The following is a 16039-nucleotide window of genomic DNA, read 5'->3' on the forward strand; positions in this document are numbered from 1 at the left end:
CAGAATTTCTAAACTTAAGAAAATGAAAAAGTCTTTGGAAGGAAAACAGCTTATCAATAGATAAGAGAAAATTCTAAGGGAAAAGGAAAAACAAAAAAAAAATATTTCTTTGAGGTAATGTTCCATGCTTTAGAAATATTTAATATCTGATGACTATTTTCTTCTTTTAGGGAATTATCAGAGAGCAGTAAATCTAGGTAGGTTTGAAATCACTCACGAGATAATTTATCAGAGTGAATTTCTGTTGCCTGTTGCTGTTTAGGCGGCTTCATTTTCGCTTCTTCCATTATAGTCTCAGGGTGATCTGAAATAAGAAATACTGAGCTTGGACTCTCCTAAAATCAACTGCAAGTCCGTTGTTCTATACATAATTTTATTTCCAAAAATATAACACAACTGCTAATCAATGCTGGGAAACATGGCACATCTCATCACATTTTTCCAAAGATGGAGACACCCACAGCCCTATGGAGTGGGCAACCAATTAAATGATTCCCAGCTATTCCAAATCCCAGCTACAGTTAACTGAACCAGGGAAAGGTACCTAAACCCAGGGCAGCCATCCACAGACAGCCAACAAGCTAGGGCTTATCTGGAAAAATAATAATAATAATAAGGGCGGTCAGATGCTTATGCCAGGAATTCAGACAGAGGGTTCTAAGAGATCACGTTGGTTGGTGGTAGCCCCTGGAGCCAAGAAGTTATAATATGTATGGAGCAGCGAAGCTACCCCGAGACAGCAAGAGCGGTCCCACTATTTCTTGGCGTAATACCTGGATACTACGATGGCTCTGTCTCTTAAACTCTTCAGTTTTACTGGAGATAGGCTGATCAGTATATTCAATAATAGTATCACTCTAATCAATTTTGACATTAATAACTAATTTTTTCTCCACTACAGAATTTTGAAACAGAATAGCCAAAGCTAATTACATATAAAAATATTCCAAAATCTTTGTCAAGGGCTAGAATCATACAAAAACTTAAGAAAGGCCATTTTATACATCATCTTTCAGAGTGAAAGAATAAAGACATATGAATTTTCTCCCCTCCGTCGCCAATAGCAGTGGTAACACTGTCACACACTCGTTTGTTCATGTTTGAAATGAGTCCAGATACTATACTATCAAATGTCATAATGTTGTTTCCTTGACTGAAGCCTTCCTACTACCCTTAATAGGTTTCCTAGTTATCCTTAATAGGTTTACATAGGTATGGATCTTACGTAAAGGTAATCCCTTAAAACACAAACCCTAGAAATTTGAATGACCTATCAGTACAAAAGATATTGCCACTACATGCTGTTAGGGCTTCCACATTACTGCCAGGGGAGAAGTTACTAGATGAATGTCCATCTAGGCCCCTACCTCCCCAAATTAGTACACTTTTCTCTATTCCAACCTTATTACAAGAATTCCTTTGTCTCCCTTAGCCAAAACTCTTATAGGAGCTTTTCAGAGCTTCTGCCAGCTTTCTTCTTCTATTCACTCACCCAACTTTATCTACCAGACAATAAACTTTATAAAGTTAAAGACTGTGACAGTCCTGGTCATTGTATCTCTAGCAACCATGAAAGTGCCTAACACATAATAGGTGCTAAGTAAAAAAAGAAGTATAGAAGGAATGAATGAACAGGTGAATGACGTTAGAAAAACTCAAAGAAAAGGGCTGGATTCAGGACTTCCAGTAATACAATAATTCAATTATACAGTCAGTTAAACAAGCTCATGTGGATTGGCCTAGGAACCAAACCAGTTTTTAAAACATCAACACTGTTTCTTTAGGAAAATTCAGTCTACATTTTAAATGACCAATCTTCCTGGCTATTTCCACATTAGGTTATCATAACCTTAAGAGCAGGGAAGAAGTCTCCATCTTGGAATCTAGTACTTAGCACACTGACAAAATCAGTAGGTTGATTACCTAAGCCTTAGGCTTCCATCTAGGTTTTAAGTTAACTACATTTAAAGCACAGAGCTTTGTTTATAACAGAATGTCACTGCTATTTTTTTTTTTTATCATGGTGACGTGAGCTAGACAGCCACATCCATACTCAATTCCAAAATCCCCGACCATGGAATTCCCCAGCAGTAAGAAGTTTTAGAAACATGTAGGGGCATTCTGGATTATAACAATAGCTGAGGAAAGCTAATGGCATGTCAGGCTTGGAACCAAGTATAATAGATATCCCACCAGGTATGGAACAGCCCGACACAACAAAGAATTCTCCTGTCCAAAATGCCAATGATGTTAAGTTAGAGAAAGTAATAAACTTGACAAGAGTCAGAAATAATCATTAAGAGAGATAGAAGAGTATATTAAGAGCACAAACTTTGAGTCAAGCAGACTATGGATCAAATTCCTTGTCCCTGCATGAAAAAGAATAGCCTTGGGCAAGTTACTGAGTCTCTTTTAGCTTAGTTTCTCATCTGTAAAGAGGTTTTGTAGTAGCGCCCACTCTACGTGGTTTTGGGAAGTAAAAAATAAGACCATGTCCAGCAGATAGAAAGATAAGTGTTCACTAAATACCAGCTATTATTAGCTTTTCTTGAAAAGCTCTCTGTTGTTAATTGCCATGAAAAAAAAATCAGACCATGCCCCTCTTCTGCTTTTAGGACAAAAAGTACTGTCCCCCATTCTCCACCCCCTCCCCATGCTGCAAAGTCTCATTACCTTGGAGACTATTAGTGCTTAGCCAACACATTATTCCTCATTCTCCTTTGCATTTCTCATTTCCTCACTTGTTCTTATTTTTCATTAACTAACCAGCATACTTACCACCTTTTGCCCCACTATCAGAATAACTGTTGTTGTTCTTAGAACTTTTAGAGTGAGTCCCCAGGAAGACACTAGCAGACTTGTTCTTTTGGGTATAAAAAGTCAACACCTCCTCCAGTTCAGCCTCACTGAAATGAGGAGAAAAAGTATGGTCAGACAGGAAGCTATTCTGGAAAATCTTTCCACCAGATTTTATTATGAAAACAGAGCAAGCTGGAAAAGGGAAAAATGAAAAGCACAAGCTGAAAATTCCCTATTAATAGGTGGTTAAAATAAAATATAAATGAAAGCAATCTAAAAAATTTAAAGCATAAGGCTTTATTCATTCCACAGTGAATTTTCTAGATCTACACTGTCTAATATGGTAGCCACTAGTCAGTCATATGTGACTATTTAAATTCAAATTAAATTAAATTAAAGATTCTTTTCCATAAACTAGCCACACTTCAAGTGTTCGGTAGTCACCCACAAAAAGTTCTATTGGACAGCCACGTTTGAGAACAGGCAGCTACCAACTACACACTGTAGGCTAAACCTGACCAGTGACTTGTTTTTATGGCCCCCAGCCAAAAATTTTAAAAAATACATTTAAAGAATATGCAAAACAACAACTACAACAAGAACCACCACCACCACCACCCCCCCCCCCCCCCCCACCACCCATATGCAGCCCACGGAGTCTGAAATGTTTATTATCTGGCCCTTCACAGTTTGCTCAGTTCACTTCTAGATAACTGAAGTATCTTCACTTAAAGAGCCACTGGTCATTTTCATTGCCTAAGTCAAAAATAAGGAAATCCACCAATAACCATAGAATTCCCTAACCATCTATATAATGCACGAGGCTAAGGTAGATCATCTCTAAATCACTTCAAATTACTGAAATTATATGCTCTTTATGAATAGCCACAAAATAGAAAGTGTAAGAAAACAGATGAGGGGCCAGTGGATTCTTCTAGTGAACATATCACACACATGGACTTTAACATCTGTAGCAGCTTCTCAATGGCCTTTTTCTTTTCTTTTCCTTGAAGCTTGGCTATGTTCTAGAAAAGTAGCTATTAAGTGAAGTATGCCTGCATTATCACAGAGAACCTATATCCCCTCTTCAGAAAACACACTCTAACCAGAACCTAGAAACCAGCTTTATGAATCTCAGCGTAAACCCCAAAGTCTCCAAAGTAGCCAAATGCCACAAGAAAAGTTTCTCAAGTAACTATCAAAGATCTACAGCTGAGGTTGCAAACCTCTGCCTGTCAGTGTGTTTTATTTGGCCCTTCACAGAATACTGAAAGGCAAAGGTTATGGCTGGTCAAAATACAAGCTGCTTTATATCTGTCTCATCCTTTGCCCACTTCATAATTTATGTTTTCCTGTCTGACTCCGGCACGTATTTGAATTTACCAGCCCTGAAAAGCATCCATGTACTCAAACCAAACTTAATAAAAGAAGAACTTTACCACATTATTTCCCAAAAATCAATACCCAATCCACATTCAGAAGTAATTATGTTCCAATGCATTTTATCTCCAAATCTATAGAATTAGTTAACAGTATATATAATTCATTTTTAGTATCCAGTTAGACTTGCTTGGGAAATAGTGTTCTTTTAAAGTCTGGGTTTTTTAAAATATATATTTTAGGGATTTTGAAGATCCTTAGGATAAACCTGAAAATTATCTTTTTTTTTTTTTAATCCTTTTCTGTTTTCATAATGTTGATGAGAGAAACTGTTTCTATACCTGTTTTATCAATCATATTACTTAAGACTCAAAAATATCAACAAGTAACATCATACAATTATGGACTCCTACAAAATGATATATTTGTTTGCTGTAAAGCGTATGATAGTGAGGTCTGAAAAAGGTATTAAACAAAGATCATATTATGCTGGTGATTGATAAGCCCCTACCCGTACCTCATTTAACTTCACAAATCAACATAGGGTAGATTTTCTACTGATTTTCTCTCTATTTGTGACTTTGACAGTTGAAGCCTAAGTAATGGGGTTTATGGTTTTTTAATCCTATTTTATTTTAATGGTTTTGCACATCTCTCTATTTAGAAAAAAATCCTCCAGTGTAAGTTTTACAAGATTTAAAATTAAGTGCCTTTGTTATCTCTTCCTTTGTAAGCCAACATAAATGGACAAAATGGCCTGGCTGACTTTTATCAAGATAGAGAGATGAATACTGAGATTTTCCATTTCTAAAGGCTAACCCTAAGCATGAAGAACTTGTTCTATTTTATATAAATTAGGTGTAACCCTCATAGAGTGGAGAAATTGCAAATTCCTCAACCTATACAATGTAGGCAAAATTTGGTCATTTCCACTCCATGAGTAGGTCAGGGATAAATTCAGACCCAGTAAATATGAGATGCCTCTAACTTCAACTTTCCAAAGGGCTCTCTTGTGACTTCAAGAGATGTGTACTGTGAAGGCTGTCTAGAACTATAGCCCTGCTACCCAGCAGTAATGTTTTGATAACTGAAGCCATGAAAACAGCAACATAATTGGCTAAGATATGGAGAGGCCAAGTCTATAAAATGTTTTCTCCTTCTGAGAATGATTTCTTTTTTCTTCATTTAGAGACAGGGTCTCACTATGTTGCCCAAGCTGGCCTTGAATTCCTGGGCTCAAGCAATCCTCCTGCCTCAGGCTCCCAAGTAACTAGGACTAAAGCGGTGTGCCACTGTATCCAGCTTTAAGAGTGATTTCATTCACATCCATGTGTCAGAAACAAAGGAATGCTGGTATTCAATCAGCATTATGGAAGATGGAATAAGACAGCTTTAATTAATCAAGAATGTCTTCTACCTTGCTTGTCTGATGAACTCCTGAAAGTTTTCCATATTCACCCCATCCTCCTCTTCTTCTTCAACTTTCTTCTTTGATTTCTTTTCAGCCATTTGTTCTGTTTCCTACCCAGTGCCCAAACCCCACAGAAAAACAAGAAGATAAAACTGACTCCTAATAAATATGCACTTCATCATGTACTTTCAAATAACCTTGAGTTAATCTGTCCTTATAATAAAGACATTTAATTCTTGTATGTACTTTTGCTACCTATAAATGTGATATATTACTTTTGGCCATGATTTTGTAAAACACGGTGAAATTCCCAAGTAAAAGTTGCAGAATGAATATAAATTTTAATCATGTTTTTACTTTCTACTTACACAGCACATTGACTAAAGAGCTTTTTATAGTAGCTTAGTAATATCTCCGATCACCCTTGTAGCTTTAACAATACGACAACAGACACAGTATTTTGTTCCAATTAGGAAAGACAGATCTTGGAAGGTACTCTTATACCAGCTTCCATATTGAATAAATTCTTCACTTACATAAGACATAACAAAATTCTCAACAGATCTGGAGTAAACTGTGTCTATGAGTTTGGTGTACTGATATTCTACTAACAATTCCATGCAACTTTAGAAAAGCCATTTAAATTTCTGTCAGCTTTTCCTTCTGCAAACTGACCAAACCTCCCAAACCCAAACACCCAAAATCATATTTTTAATGCATTCTGAGATCCCGGGATATAGAAGAATGCTTTGTAAAATATTCTAATTAAATAGTGTATCTCTTGGGCTTGACTGTAAAATTCTGTAACTGTATAAAATGTTTTAAAGATGAAAGTATAACTTGCTCAAGAAAGAATATGTCATCGTATTCAATCCACAGCTCAAATTTGTTCTCAAATGGTCAATTTGCCACTTTCTACAGGCACTAACAACCGTGCAGACTCACACAGTCTAGGATTCATCTCACTGCTCAAATGGAATCTGCCTTTTGGTAAGAATTAAGAATTATCTATGGCCACTGGGCCTTCGGAAGTAATTAATAGTTTTTCAGACCAGCTGGGTTAAGGTGTGGGGTCCTGCTTCCCCTAACAGTAATACACAAGGGATGGTGATGCCAGAGAACAGAAGAAGGTCTCCATCCAGTTGCACGGAGGCTTCTATCCAGTCTGTTTCTGACAGTGTATGGCAATCCAAAGCACAAGACTAACAGACAAGACTTACCTTGTTGTATACAATGATAAAGTCACCCAGCTGGTGGGCCAGGATTCTTCTGCGTTCCAGAAGTGCCAATCGTCGGCTGGGTAATACCATCCTCAGTGACTGCTGGAGGTTATTTGATGCTCGCTTGAGGAAACGAACAACCAGCTCCTATAAATTAAAGAGTCATGGGAGAAAAAAAAAGGAGGGATGGTGCTAAGCAACAGAAGACAAGCTACAAGGGGATTATATAACAGAGATGTAAGAAGATGTATATTACACATTTCAACAAACAAGACCCAGAACAAACAGGTTAGATATAAAAAGTATACAGAAAGACAAAACAAAACCGAAAGACACTTATTCCCTTCCCTAAATAAGCTGGCAATCAGAAAATTTAAATCAAGTATGTATGTAAATAACTATGTAATACAGTAGGAGTTGTAAAAGTACCATAGTACATACACAAATAGTACTATTTAGGGAAGGGTAGCATTCAAAGACAGGTAGTAGAAACTAAAACTGTGGAAGCAGATGAAAGTACCAAAGGTGAGAAGACAGAAAATACAGAAATATTCATATTTAGAGATAGAAAAGATGAGGAAGAGTCAGGAAAAAAAAAACCAGGTTAGAAACATCAGAAACATAGAAAACCAGGAGAAAATAGGCTGGGCATGGTGGCTCACACCTGTAATCCTAGCACTTTGGGAAGCTGAGGTGGGCAGATCACTTGAGGTCAGGAGTTCGAGATCAGCCTGGCCAACATGGTAAAATCCCATTTCTACGAAAAATACAAAAATTAGCCGGATGTGGTGGCACACACCTGTAATCTCTGCTACTCAGGAGGCTGAGGTATGAGAATCAATTGAACCCAGGAGGCAGAGGTTGCACTGAGCCAAGATCACGCCACTGCACTCCAGCCTGGGCAACAAAGCAAGATTCCATTTCAAAAAAGAAAAAAAAGAAAATTAAGAGAAAATAGTGTCATGGAGGCCAACTGAAGAAAGAGTTCCATGTCAAATGCTTCCAAGAGGCTGGAGCTGGAAAGGCCCACTACAAAGACAAGGCCTTGGATCTGACCACTGAGGGATAATTTCAAGAAAAGACTTTTAATAAAGAGAGTACAAGAAGACATTAAGAAAATGCAAGGGTAATGAAAAATACACGTGAAGAGTAGAAACTAATGACTTTAAAAGTGTCGTGATTAAGGCAAAGAAAGAACTATCACAGTAGTTTGAAAGGTCATAGCTTTTTTTCTTCCTGAAGAATAAAGGAGCTTTTAGAATTGGGGGTTGTCAAGGAGGGCACAGTGGAAAGTTACTAAGGGAAAGAAAGAATACATCTCACTGAAGATGGAGGCAAAGGATTTTGAAATCTGAACAGATACCAATCAGATTACTGATAAAATCATAAATGTTTCAAAGAGAGATTTTATAAGGCCAAAAGCCTTAAAGATGTTGCTGTCCAAAAACCACACTAAAACTGCCTTCAGATGATAGATCTGGGGACGTTCTGTTGAGGTGCCTTCTGTGAGTTATGAGATAAGGAATCTCTAACCTAAGCTGGAGCAGAGAGGCCAACTCTACATCTACCTTCCTCAAAAGCAAGACTAGGGCTTGCACGCTCTGTTCCTCCCCCTCTCTCTTTATATACATACACACACACACACACAGCACACACACACACACACACACACACACATATATCTTCTTTTTTTTTTTTTGAGATGGAATCTTGCTCTGTCACCCAGGCTGAAGTGCAGTGGTGTGATCTAGGCTCACTGCAACCTCCGCTTCCCAGGTTCAAGTGATTCCCCTGCCTCAGCCTCCCGAGTAGCTGGGACTACAGGTGCGCACTACCACACCCAGCTAATTTTTTTGTGTTTTAGTAGAGACGGAGTTTCACCATGTTGGCCAGGCTGGTTTCGAACTCCTGACCTCAACTGATCCACCTGCCTCAGCCTCCCAAAGTACTGGGATTACAGGCACGAGCTACCACACCCAGCCTAGATATATTTTCAAGAAAGAATTCACAGAACTGGTATTAAGTTTTGCAGTGATGATCCCCAATATTCTTGTAGAAAGCCCCAAAGAAATACTGTGTGAATTCCAAGCCAGCATCTGCGTGGTTATTCTTTTTTAAACTATATTTTTTCTTCTTGAATTTGATTCTGGTTCATTGTCCTTTGGTGCCAGTTCACTCCAGCGTAAATGAAACAGCCTCATAACCAGAGGGTTGAATTTCATAGTCCTACTCTGCTGTCTTTACTATAGGGTGGTTTAAGCTGTTATATTAAAACATTATTTTTTTCACAGTGGAGCAGACGAACTGACTCTCAAAAAGACAGTTTCAATTTTCCACTTGGAAAGAGCAGAGCTAACATTTTCCACTGATGGCTGAAGGATTATTCACAACACACAAGGTTTTATCTCTGGGTTCCATTGGCTACTTTAAATTCATAAGTTGTTTTCTGGGATAACCAACATGTTTTTACAATAAGCCTGGCATAAAGACTTGCCTTTTGTATGCAGAGGACTAAAAATTACAGTAAAGTTCCCACTGAGCGGAACAAAGAATGCAGCTGTCTCAGACTCAAAGGCCCCTCTCCTTATGGTGACAAATCCCTGTTATTAAAAAGAACTGGGTGCAGTGGCTCATGCCTATAATCCCAGCACTTTGGGAGGCCAAGGCAGGTAGATCACCTAAGGTCAGGAGTTCGAGACCAGCCTGACCAACATGGAGAAACCCCATCACTACTAAAAATACAAAATTAGCCAGGCTTGGTGGTGCATGCCTGTAATCCCAGCTACTTGGGAGGCTGAGGCAGGAAAATAGCTTGAATCTGGGAGGCTGAGGCAGGAGAATAGCTTGAACCCAGGAGGCAGAGGTTGCAGTGAGCTGAGATTGCGCCACTGCACTCCAGCCTGGGCAACAGAGCGAGACTCCGTCTGAAAAAAAAACAAAACTGAAGAGCTGTGGCTTCTTCTATAAGCTCTGACCTTACCAAACAGCTTAAAGCTCCCCATCATACTGATTCACACACACAAAACCGTCCTAGAATACTGAATCCCAGGAATGCTCAAATGACTGATATACAGTAAAAATGATTATGCAAGTTTGATTCTAGCAATCTAAGAATCTTACGAGGTCACAACTAGTAAAGTAAAAAATACCAACTTGGAGGATGGTGCATTCTGACAGGGCCTATGATAAGGTGGTCACTTTCAAAGAGCTAATTTGACTCCTCAGGACACAAAATAAATGCTTTACGATGCATGAAACCAATGGAGGAGCAAGTAATGTACATCTGTGTTTAAGTTCCAGTTTCATCACGTACAACCTGTGGAATTTTGGCTTCTCGAGGTCTTTGTTTGCTCTTCTGTAAAATAGGGATAATAATGCCTACCTCAGAGTTAATAATATGTGAGGTTGCTTGAGAAAAGACTGTAAATTGTTATTCTTTTAAAGGGCTTTGCACAAGGCTTCACATCCAACAAGAAATCAATTTCAATTTCAAAATGAAATACATTGATGCCTTCGCTACGTGGTGTAATGAACATAGCTCCAGGTCAAAGATTTGCTTCATGTTGAAGTATTAAGAAATCTAAAAACTTTCTTATGTAATAATTCTTTCACCAGAAAAATACATTGCACTTTACCTTAATAGAAAAAAAAAAAAAAAAAAAAAAACAGAAAGAAGAAAGAAAAAGGGAAAGTAAAAAAGTTCCAATAAGAAGAGCCTCACCATCTGTTCATCCTCTTTGGCAGCCCAACTGGCACTGAACGTCTGACCTCCACTGTCTTTCATCAGGCGAATTTGAACATGCTGGAGATAGGCAGAGAATGCTATTCGGGCCTGCACTTTGCTATAGAAATCCAAAACAACATACTGTTATGCAATGGAAGTGTAAACCTACAAAATGTGTACTTGCTTCTCTCAAAGTGACTGAGGATCCTTCTATTATGATGGCTAAGAAATATGAAACCCATCTTACAGCCTGTGAATAATGATTCCTTCTAAGCAGTACGTGAGGGTTTTTTTTAAATTTCCTATTAAAAGAATCAGAGATGGAGAATCCTATTTATTTTCTCATTATTAGCATGAGGGAAAAAAACAAGAACAGAAAATTAAATTTCCTACTCAAACCTTCTCTTTGGAATTTTTTTTTTTTTTTTTTTTTTGAGACAGAGTCTCATTCTGTCACCCAGGCTGCAATGTAGTGGCGGAATCTCGGCTCATTGCAACCTCTATCCTGCTGCATTCATGCGATTCTTCTGCCTCAGCCACCTGAGGAGCTGGAATTATAGATGCACACCACCACACTCAGCTCATTTTTGTATTTTTAGTAGAGACGGGGTTTCACCATGTTGGCCAAACTGGTCTCGAACTCCTGGCCTCAAGTGATCCACCTGCCTTGGCCTCCCAAAGTGCTGGGATTACATACAGGCCTGAGTCACTGTGCCTGACCCTCTCTGAACTTTTTAACAACTTTCTTGGGGGAACAGACAGGAGTACTGAATCTTCACAAAAACCACTGTATTAATGAGAAATTTTTTTTACATTTGGAGGTCCTTAAGAACATATCAGTTAGTGCAAAAGTGTGGATTTTGCAATGGCAATTGATATTTCTAGTATATAAAAGTGTCCAAAGCAGGAAATAGAAAAATCCTATAAAGGAACTCTTAAGGCCAAATTTAAGGCCACACTGTTCTCAACTACAAGATGAAATGGCTGGAGTCCAGAACAAATGAGGGAGGTCCAACAGAGTTTGTCATAGATAAACTGATGGGCCAGGCAGGACAAGCCCAGATATTCAGTGGGCAAAAGAAACCCTCAAGTCTTGTGAAAAGCACCTCAGCAATATTATTAAAGAACCCAGCTATTTTCTGCCTGGTAGTCTAGGCTGGAAACAAGGAAATCTGATCGAGCTATAGTCTGGAAGACAGAAGTGCCAGAGAGACACTGATGATTTTCACCTCAGCTGCTATTCATGGCAGATCTGTTTTCTTTCAGTCAAGATTTTGGTTACTTCAGCTGATTGGCCTTCTGACACTGTAGCCAAAATAATATCACTGAAGATTAGGGCCCAATACAAACTTTGTTTACAATCCTCGCCCATGCAATATCACTGAATGCTTTCTACTGACTGTTTTCACAAGGTTAGGAGGTAGGATTTGGATAGAGTAAGCTGGAAATCATAAGAGGGCTCCAGTCTAGCTTCCATATGTGTGTTGGAGAATTGGAGGGCAAGGGAGTCAGGCTGGGGAGTAGATTTGCTTTTGAGAGCTTAATACATAAGAGCTTCAGAATATGAACTATCAATAAGGCTAGATCTTTGTTACTAGCAGGGATGCTTTTTACGGGAGCATAATATGGTTTTGAAATAATACATTTACATTTACATTTATATTTTCTTTTTTTTTTTTTTTAAGACAGAGTTTTGCTCTTGTCACCCAGGCTGGAGTGCAATGGCGTGATCTCGGTTCACTGCAACCTCTGCCTCCCAGGTTCAAGCGATTCTCCCGCCTCAGCCTCCCAAGTAGCTGAGATTACAGGTGCTCACTACCATGCCCAGCTAATTTTTGTATTTTAGTAAAGATGGAGTTTCACTATGTTGATCAGGTTGGTCTCAAACTCAGGCGATCCACCCACCTCAGCCTCCCAAAGTACTGGGATTACAGGCATGAGCCACCATGCCTGGCCATAAATGTAGATTTTCAACTGTTTCTCAAAGACAATAATTATACTCTTGTTTACCCAGAGAACATATACGACTTTGTCCTGAACCAATCCTATAAGCTTTGTTTCCACAACAAATTATTCTCAAGTCAAAATAAATTTAAAAGATCCTCCATTTGGGTCAATAAATTCACCTACAATATAATGAGCAAGAAATAGCATGTTTCAGACACCTTCGAATGTAGCAGAATATCCAATTCCACTGATTAATCCCTTTATACGAAAACTTGAAGATCTTTTAAATAAGGGGATTACTGCTCATAAGTTGAGACTTCAGTCATTGTTTTGTTGTGAATCACTGTTGCAAAGCAAATGAACAAGTATTGAGGTTTCCATTTCTATAAACCTCACGAATGTTAATTCTGAGACTGTCTCTAAGGTATTGGACACATTGTTCAGCTAGTCACTTGCAACAAACCCCCCAAAAAGATGAAAGAATGAAAACCAGAATGATTTACACCAAAGAAACCAATTTTAAAAAACAAAAGGTTACGCATATGCCCAGTATATAAGATATGCAACAATGAGGCAACGCTTAGAGTTCTGAACCCTGGCTGTGGACCTTCCCCAAACCCCTAAGCAGCCTCTGAGACACTTCACCAAACAATGAGCAGCTTTAGGGAACACAGTCTGAAAACCACTGATTGACACTAACACACCCTGCAATTTTAACAGTTTACTCATTCAAAGTGAGAGCCACAAGATTCGTGAAGAAATCATTTATTTCTACAACAACTAAGCAGAATGTTATTGCTGGAAAGGACCTTAGAATACAGTCCAGTGGTTATCAAATGCTCTATTTTCAATTCAGTGAAATCTTTTTTCCTTCTAGGAAGAAGTTTGAAAAAACACTTGTCTAACTCCATACCTTGGATTGACAGAAAAGGAAACTGAGGCCTAGAGAAGCTCTTTGACTTGCCTATGACCACACAGCAAGTTGGTAGCACTAAAATAGACAGAGCCCAGGTCTTCTGACTGAGTTTAGTGTATTCTCCACTGACAGAACTATTCTTATTCTCCATGACACCGTTCCAAATCTTAACTCTATCCCATGGTACTCCAATTCAGACTTTCAGTATAAGAACTGGCCTCTAATTTAGAAATAAAGACTATCATGCATAAATGCCTAAAATTTCTCGCTCTTAAACTTCCATCAACTTCATTCATCCCATAGCACTTTCTTTCTGACTTATAGGAAGAGATATTCCCTCCTCTGGCCTCTTCCCACCTTCCTTTAGGACTCTTCTCTACCAATATATCTATTTCTGCATTTCTAATCCTCTTATCCTCAAATCCTTCCTCTTAGTCTATAAACAAGCTCCAGAACCTCTTCTCAAAAGAAAAAAAAAATCCATTTTTTTAAGCTGGCTGTCTCCCTGATGCATTCTTACCTTCGTTTCACTGCCAAACCCTTAGAAAGTTACTTCACACTTGCTTTCTTATTTTCTCTGCTCACAACTGCTCTTCCACCTACTCAGCTGGCCCTAGGTCACAAATCCAGAAGTCTCTTTTCACTATTCATCTAACTTGGGCTGTTTGAGGCTCTACAGACCTGAAACGCTCATTCTGCAGCTTTTACCATACTACTCCTTTCCGATGTTATGTCTATTGCTCTAACTGCTACTTCTTGATCTTTTTACTGACTTACCCATTGAACAGTGGTATTCCCCAGGGCTCAATTCTCTCTTTTTTATCCTTGCTGAACCAAATAACTTTGTGAACAATCTTACCCATTCTGAAGACTTTCCCTATCAACTATACAATCCTGTTCAACCTCGACCAACAAAGCCGTATTTTCACCTGTCTATTGGACATCAGCCCAGAACACTTCCTTACTACGTCTTAAATCAAACTCATTGTTTTTATCATGAAACCAACTCCTGTTCCTTATATTGACCGAAGGCACCACCAAGTTTCCAAATGTGAAAAATTTAGTCTCATCAATTTTACTTTGCAAATTTTACTAAGTCCATCCCATTCTCTCCATTCCTAAAGCCATTACTCTGATCAAGGCCTTCATCTTCCTGGCTCTGGACAATTCTAACAGTCCCTTACTCACCGCCCCCCCGGGACCCCGCCTTTAGTTTCACTATCCCACAATGCAAGCACGATTTACTTTCTAAAACAAGATCTCATCATATCATTTATCTGCTTAAAAGTCATCTAGAAAATAAAGCTCAGGCTCCTCTTACAGCCCTTCACAATCTAACAACATCCAATTTTTTAGTCTCATTTCTTACCATGCTCTTCTCCCCACGTAATTCTTCTAGTCTGTATTTTGTAAACACACCAAGCTCATTATGATGTCTGGGCCTTTGTACTTGCTATTCTGCTGGGAATGTTCTGCCTCCTAATATTCACAGGACTGACTCCTCATCATTCAGGACTTACCTCAAAGGTTACCTCTTCATGCCAGATCACTGCAATTAAGTAACTCTGCCCAATTACATTCTAACATTACACCATCTTATTGTCCTGACAGCATTTCTCATGACCTGAAATGACCTTGTTTCTTTGGTGACTGTCAGTCTTCCCCACTAGACTGTAAGCTCCAGGCCTATCTTGGTCCCCATAGTAATGTGAAATGGCCTAGCACAATTCTTGGCATAGGGCAGGTGCTCAATAAAAACTCACCGAGGGACTTAATTAATGACTGTATTATCACACCTCTAAGTCTTTTTTTTTTTTTTTTTTTTTATAAGATGGAGTTTCACTCTTGTTGCCCAGGCTGGAGGGCAATGGCACAATCTTGGCTCACTGCAAACTCCACTTCCCGGGTTCAAGCAATTCTCCTGCCTCATCCTCCCTAGTAGCTGGGACTACAGGCACGTGCCACCACGCCCGGCTAATTTTGTATTTTTAGTAGAGACGGGGGTTTCTCCATATTGGTCAGACTGGTCTTGAACTCCTGATCTTAGGTGATCCAACCGCCTCGGCCTCACAAAGTGCTGGGATTACAGGTGTGAGACACCGCGCCTGGCCACCTCTACGTGTTTATTGCCTCTACCTAGCACCCCCACACTTAACCATCACTTCCCAAAGCTCCTGAAACCCTACTCATCAGTCAAGGCCTGATTCCAATTTTCCCTCCTCCATAATGCCTTTCTAGCCCTGCCACGCCAGACCAATCACTCTTTTTCTATGTCCTAAGACCACTTTGTTTGTAGTGGGGCCATGGCCTAAGCTCTCTGTCTCTGATACTAAACCATGAGCTGCTTGAGCTCCTTGTCTGTTACCTTATACTCAGTGACTGACACAAATGCCCAACCAATGAGACCCAGGTTTGTATCACAGCTCTACTTTAGACAAGTTACCTAACCTCTCTAAGGCTCAGTTTCCTTAATGATAGCAAAGTCTAATCACAGTCATTATGTCATAGGACTTCTATAAATATTAAATGAAAAATGACTGTAGGCCGGGCGCGGTGGCTCAAGCCTGTAATCCCAGCACTTTGGGAGGCCGAGACGGGCGGATCACGAGGTCAGGAGATCGAGACCATCCTGGCTAACACGG

The 16039-nt window shown here is 39.2% G+C and overlaps 1 protein-coding gene across 27 annotated transcripts in view; it reads right to left on the reverse strand.

The window, feature by feature from the left end:
- The window catches only part of TTLL5 (tubulin tyrosine ligase like 5), a 294113-nt gene that overhangs the window by 173829 nt on the left and 104245 nt on the right, over positions 1-16039 (reverse strand). For all 27 annotated transcript variants that reach the window (XR_004184858.1, XR_004184857.1, XR_004184855.1 and 24 more), the window contains 5 exons: positions 10532-10652; positions 6811-6957; positions 5597-5700; positions 2779-2906; positions 218-304 (listed from right to left, as the gene is read on the reverse strand). Coding sequence is in view for 19 of the 27 variants with exons in the window: in XM_031667954.1 (XP_031523814.1) it covers positions 218-304; positions 2779-2906; positions 5597-5700; positions 6811-6957; positions 10532-10652 (587 nt within the window). In the remaining 8 variants the exon portion in view is untranslated. The remainder of the gene's footprint in view (positions 1-217; positions 305-2778; positions 2907-5596; positions 5701-6810; positions 6958-10531; positions 10653-16039) is intronic.

The sequence above is a fragment of the Papio anubis genome, chromosome 7 (genome assembly GCF_008728515.1).
Source record: "Papio anubis isolate 15944 chromosome 7, Panubis1.0, whole genome shotgun sequence".
Taxonomy (NCBI): Eukaryota; Metazoa; Chordata; class Mammalia; order Primates; family Cercopithecidae; genus Papio; species Papio anubis.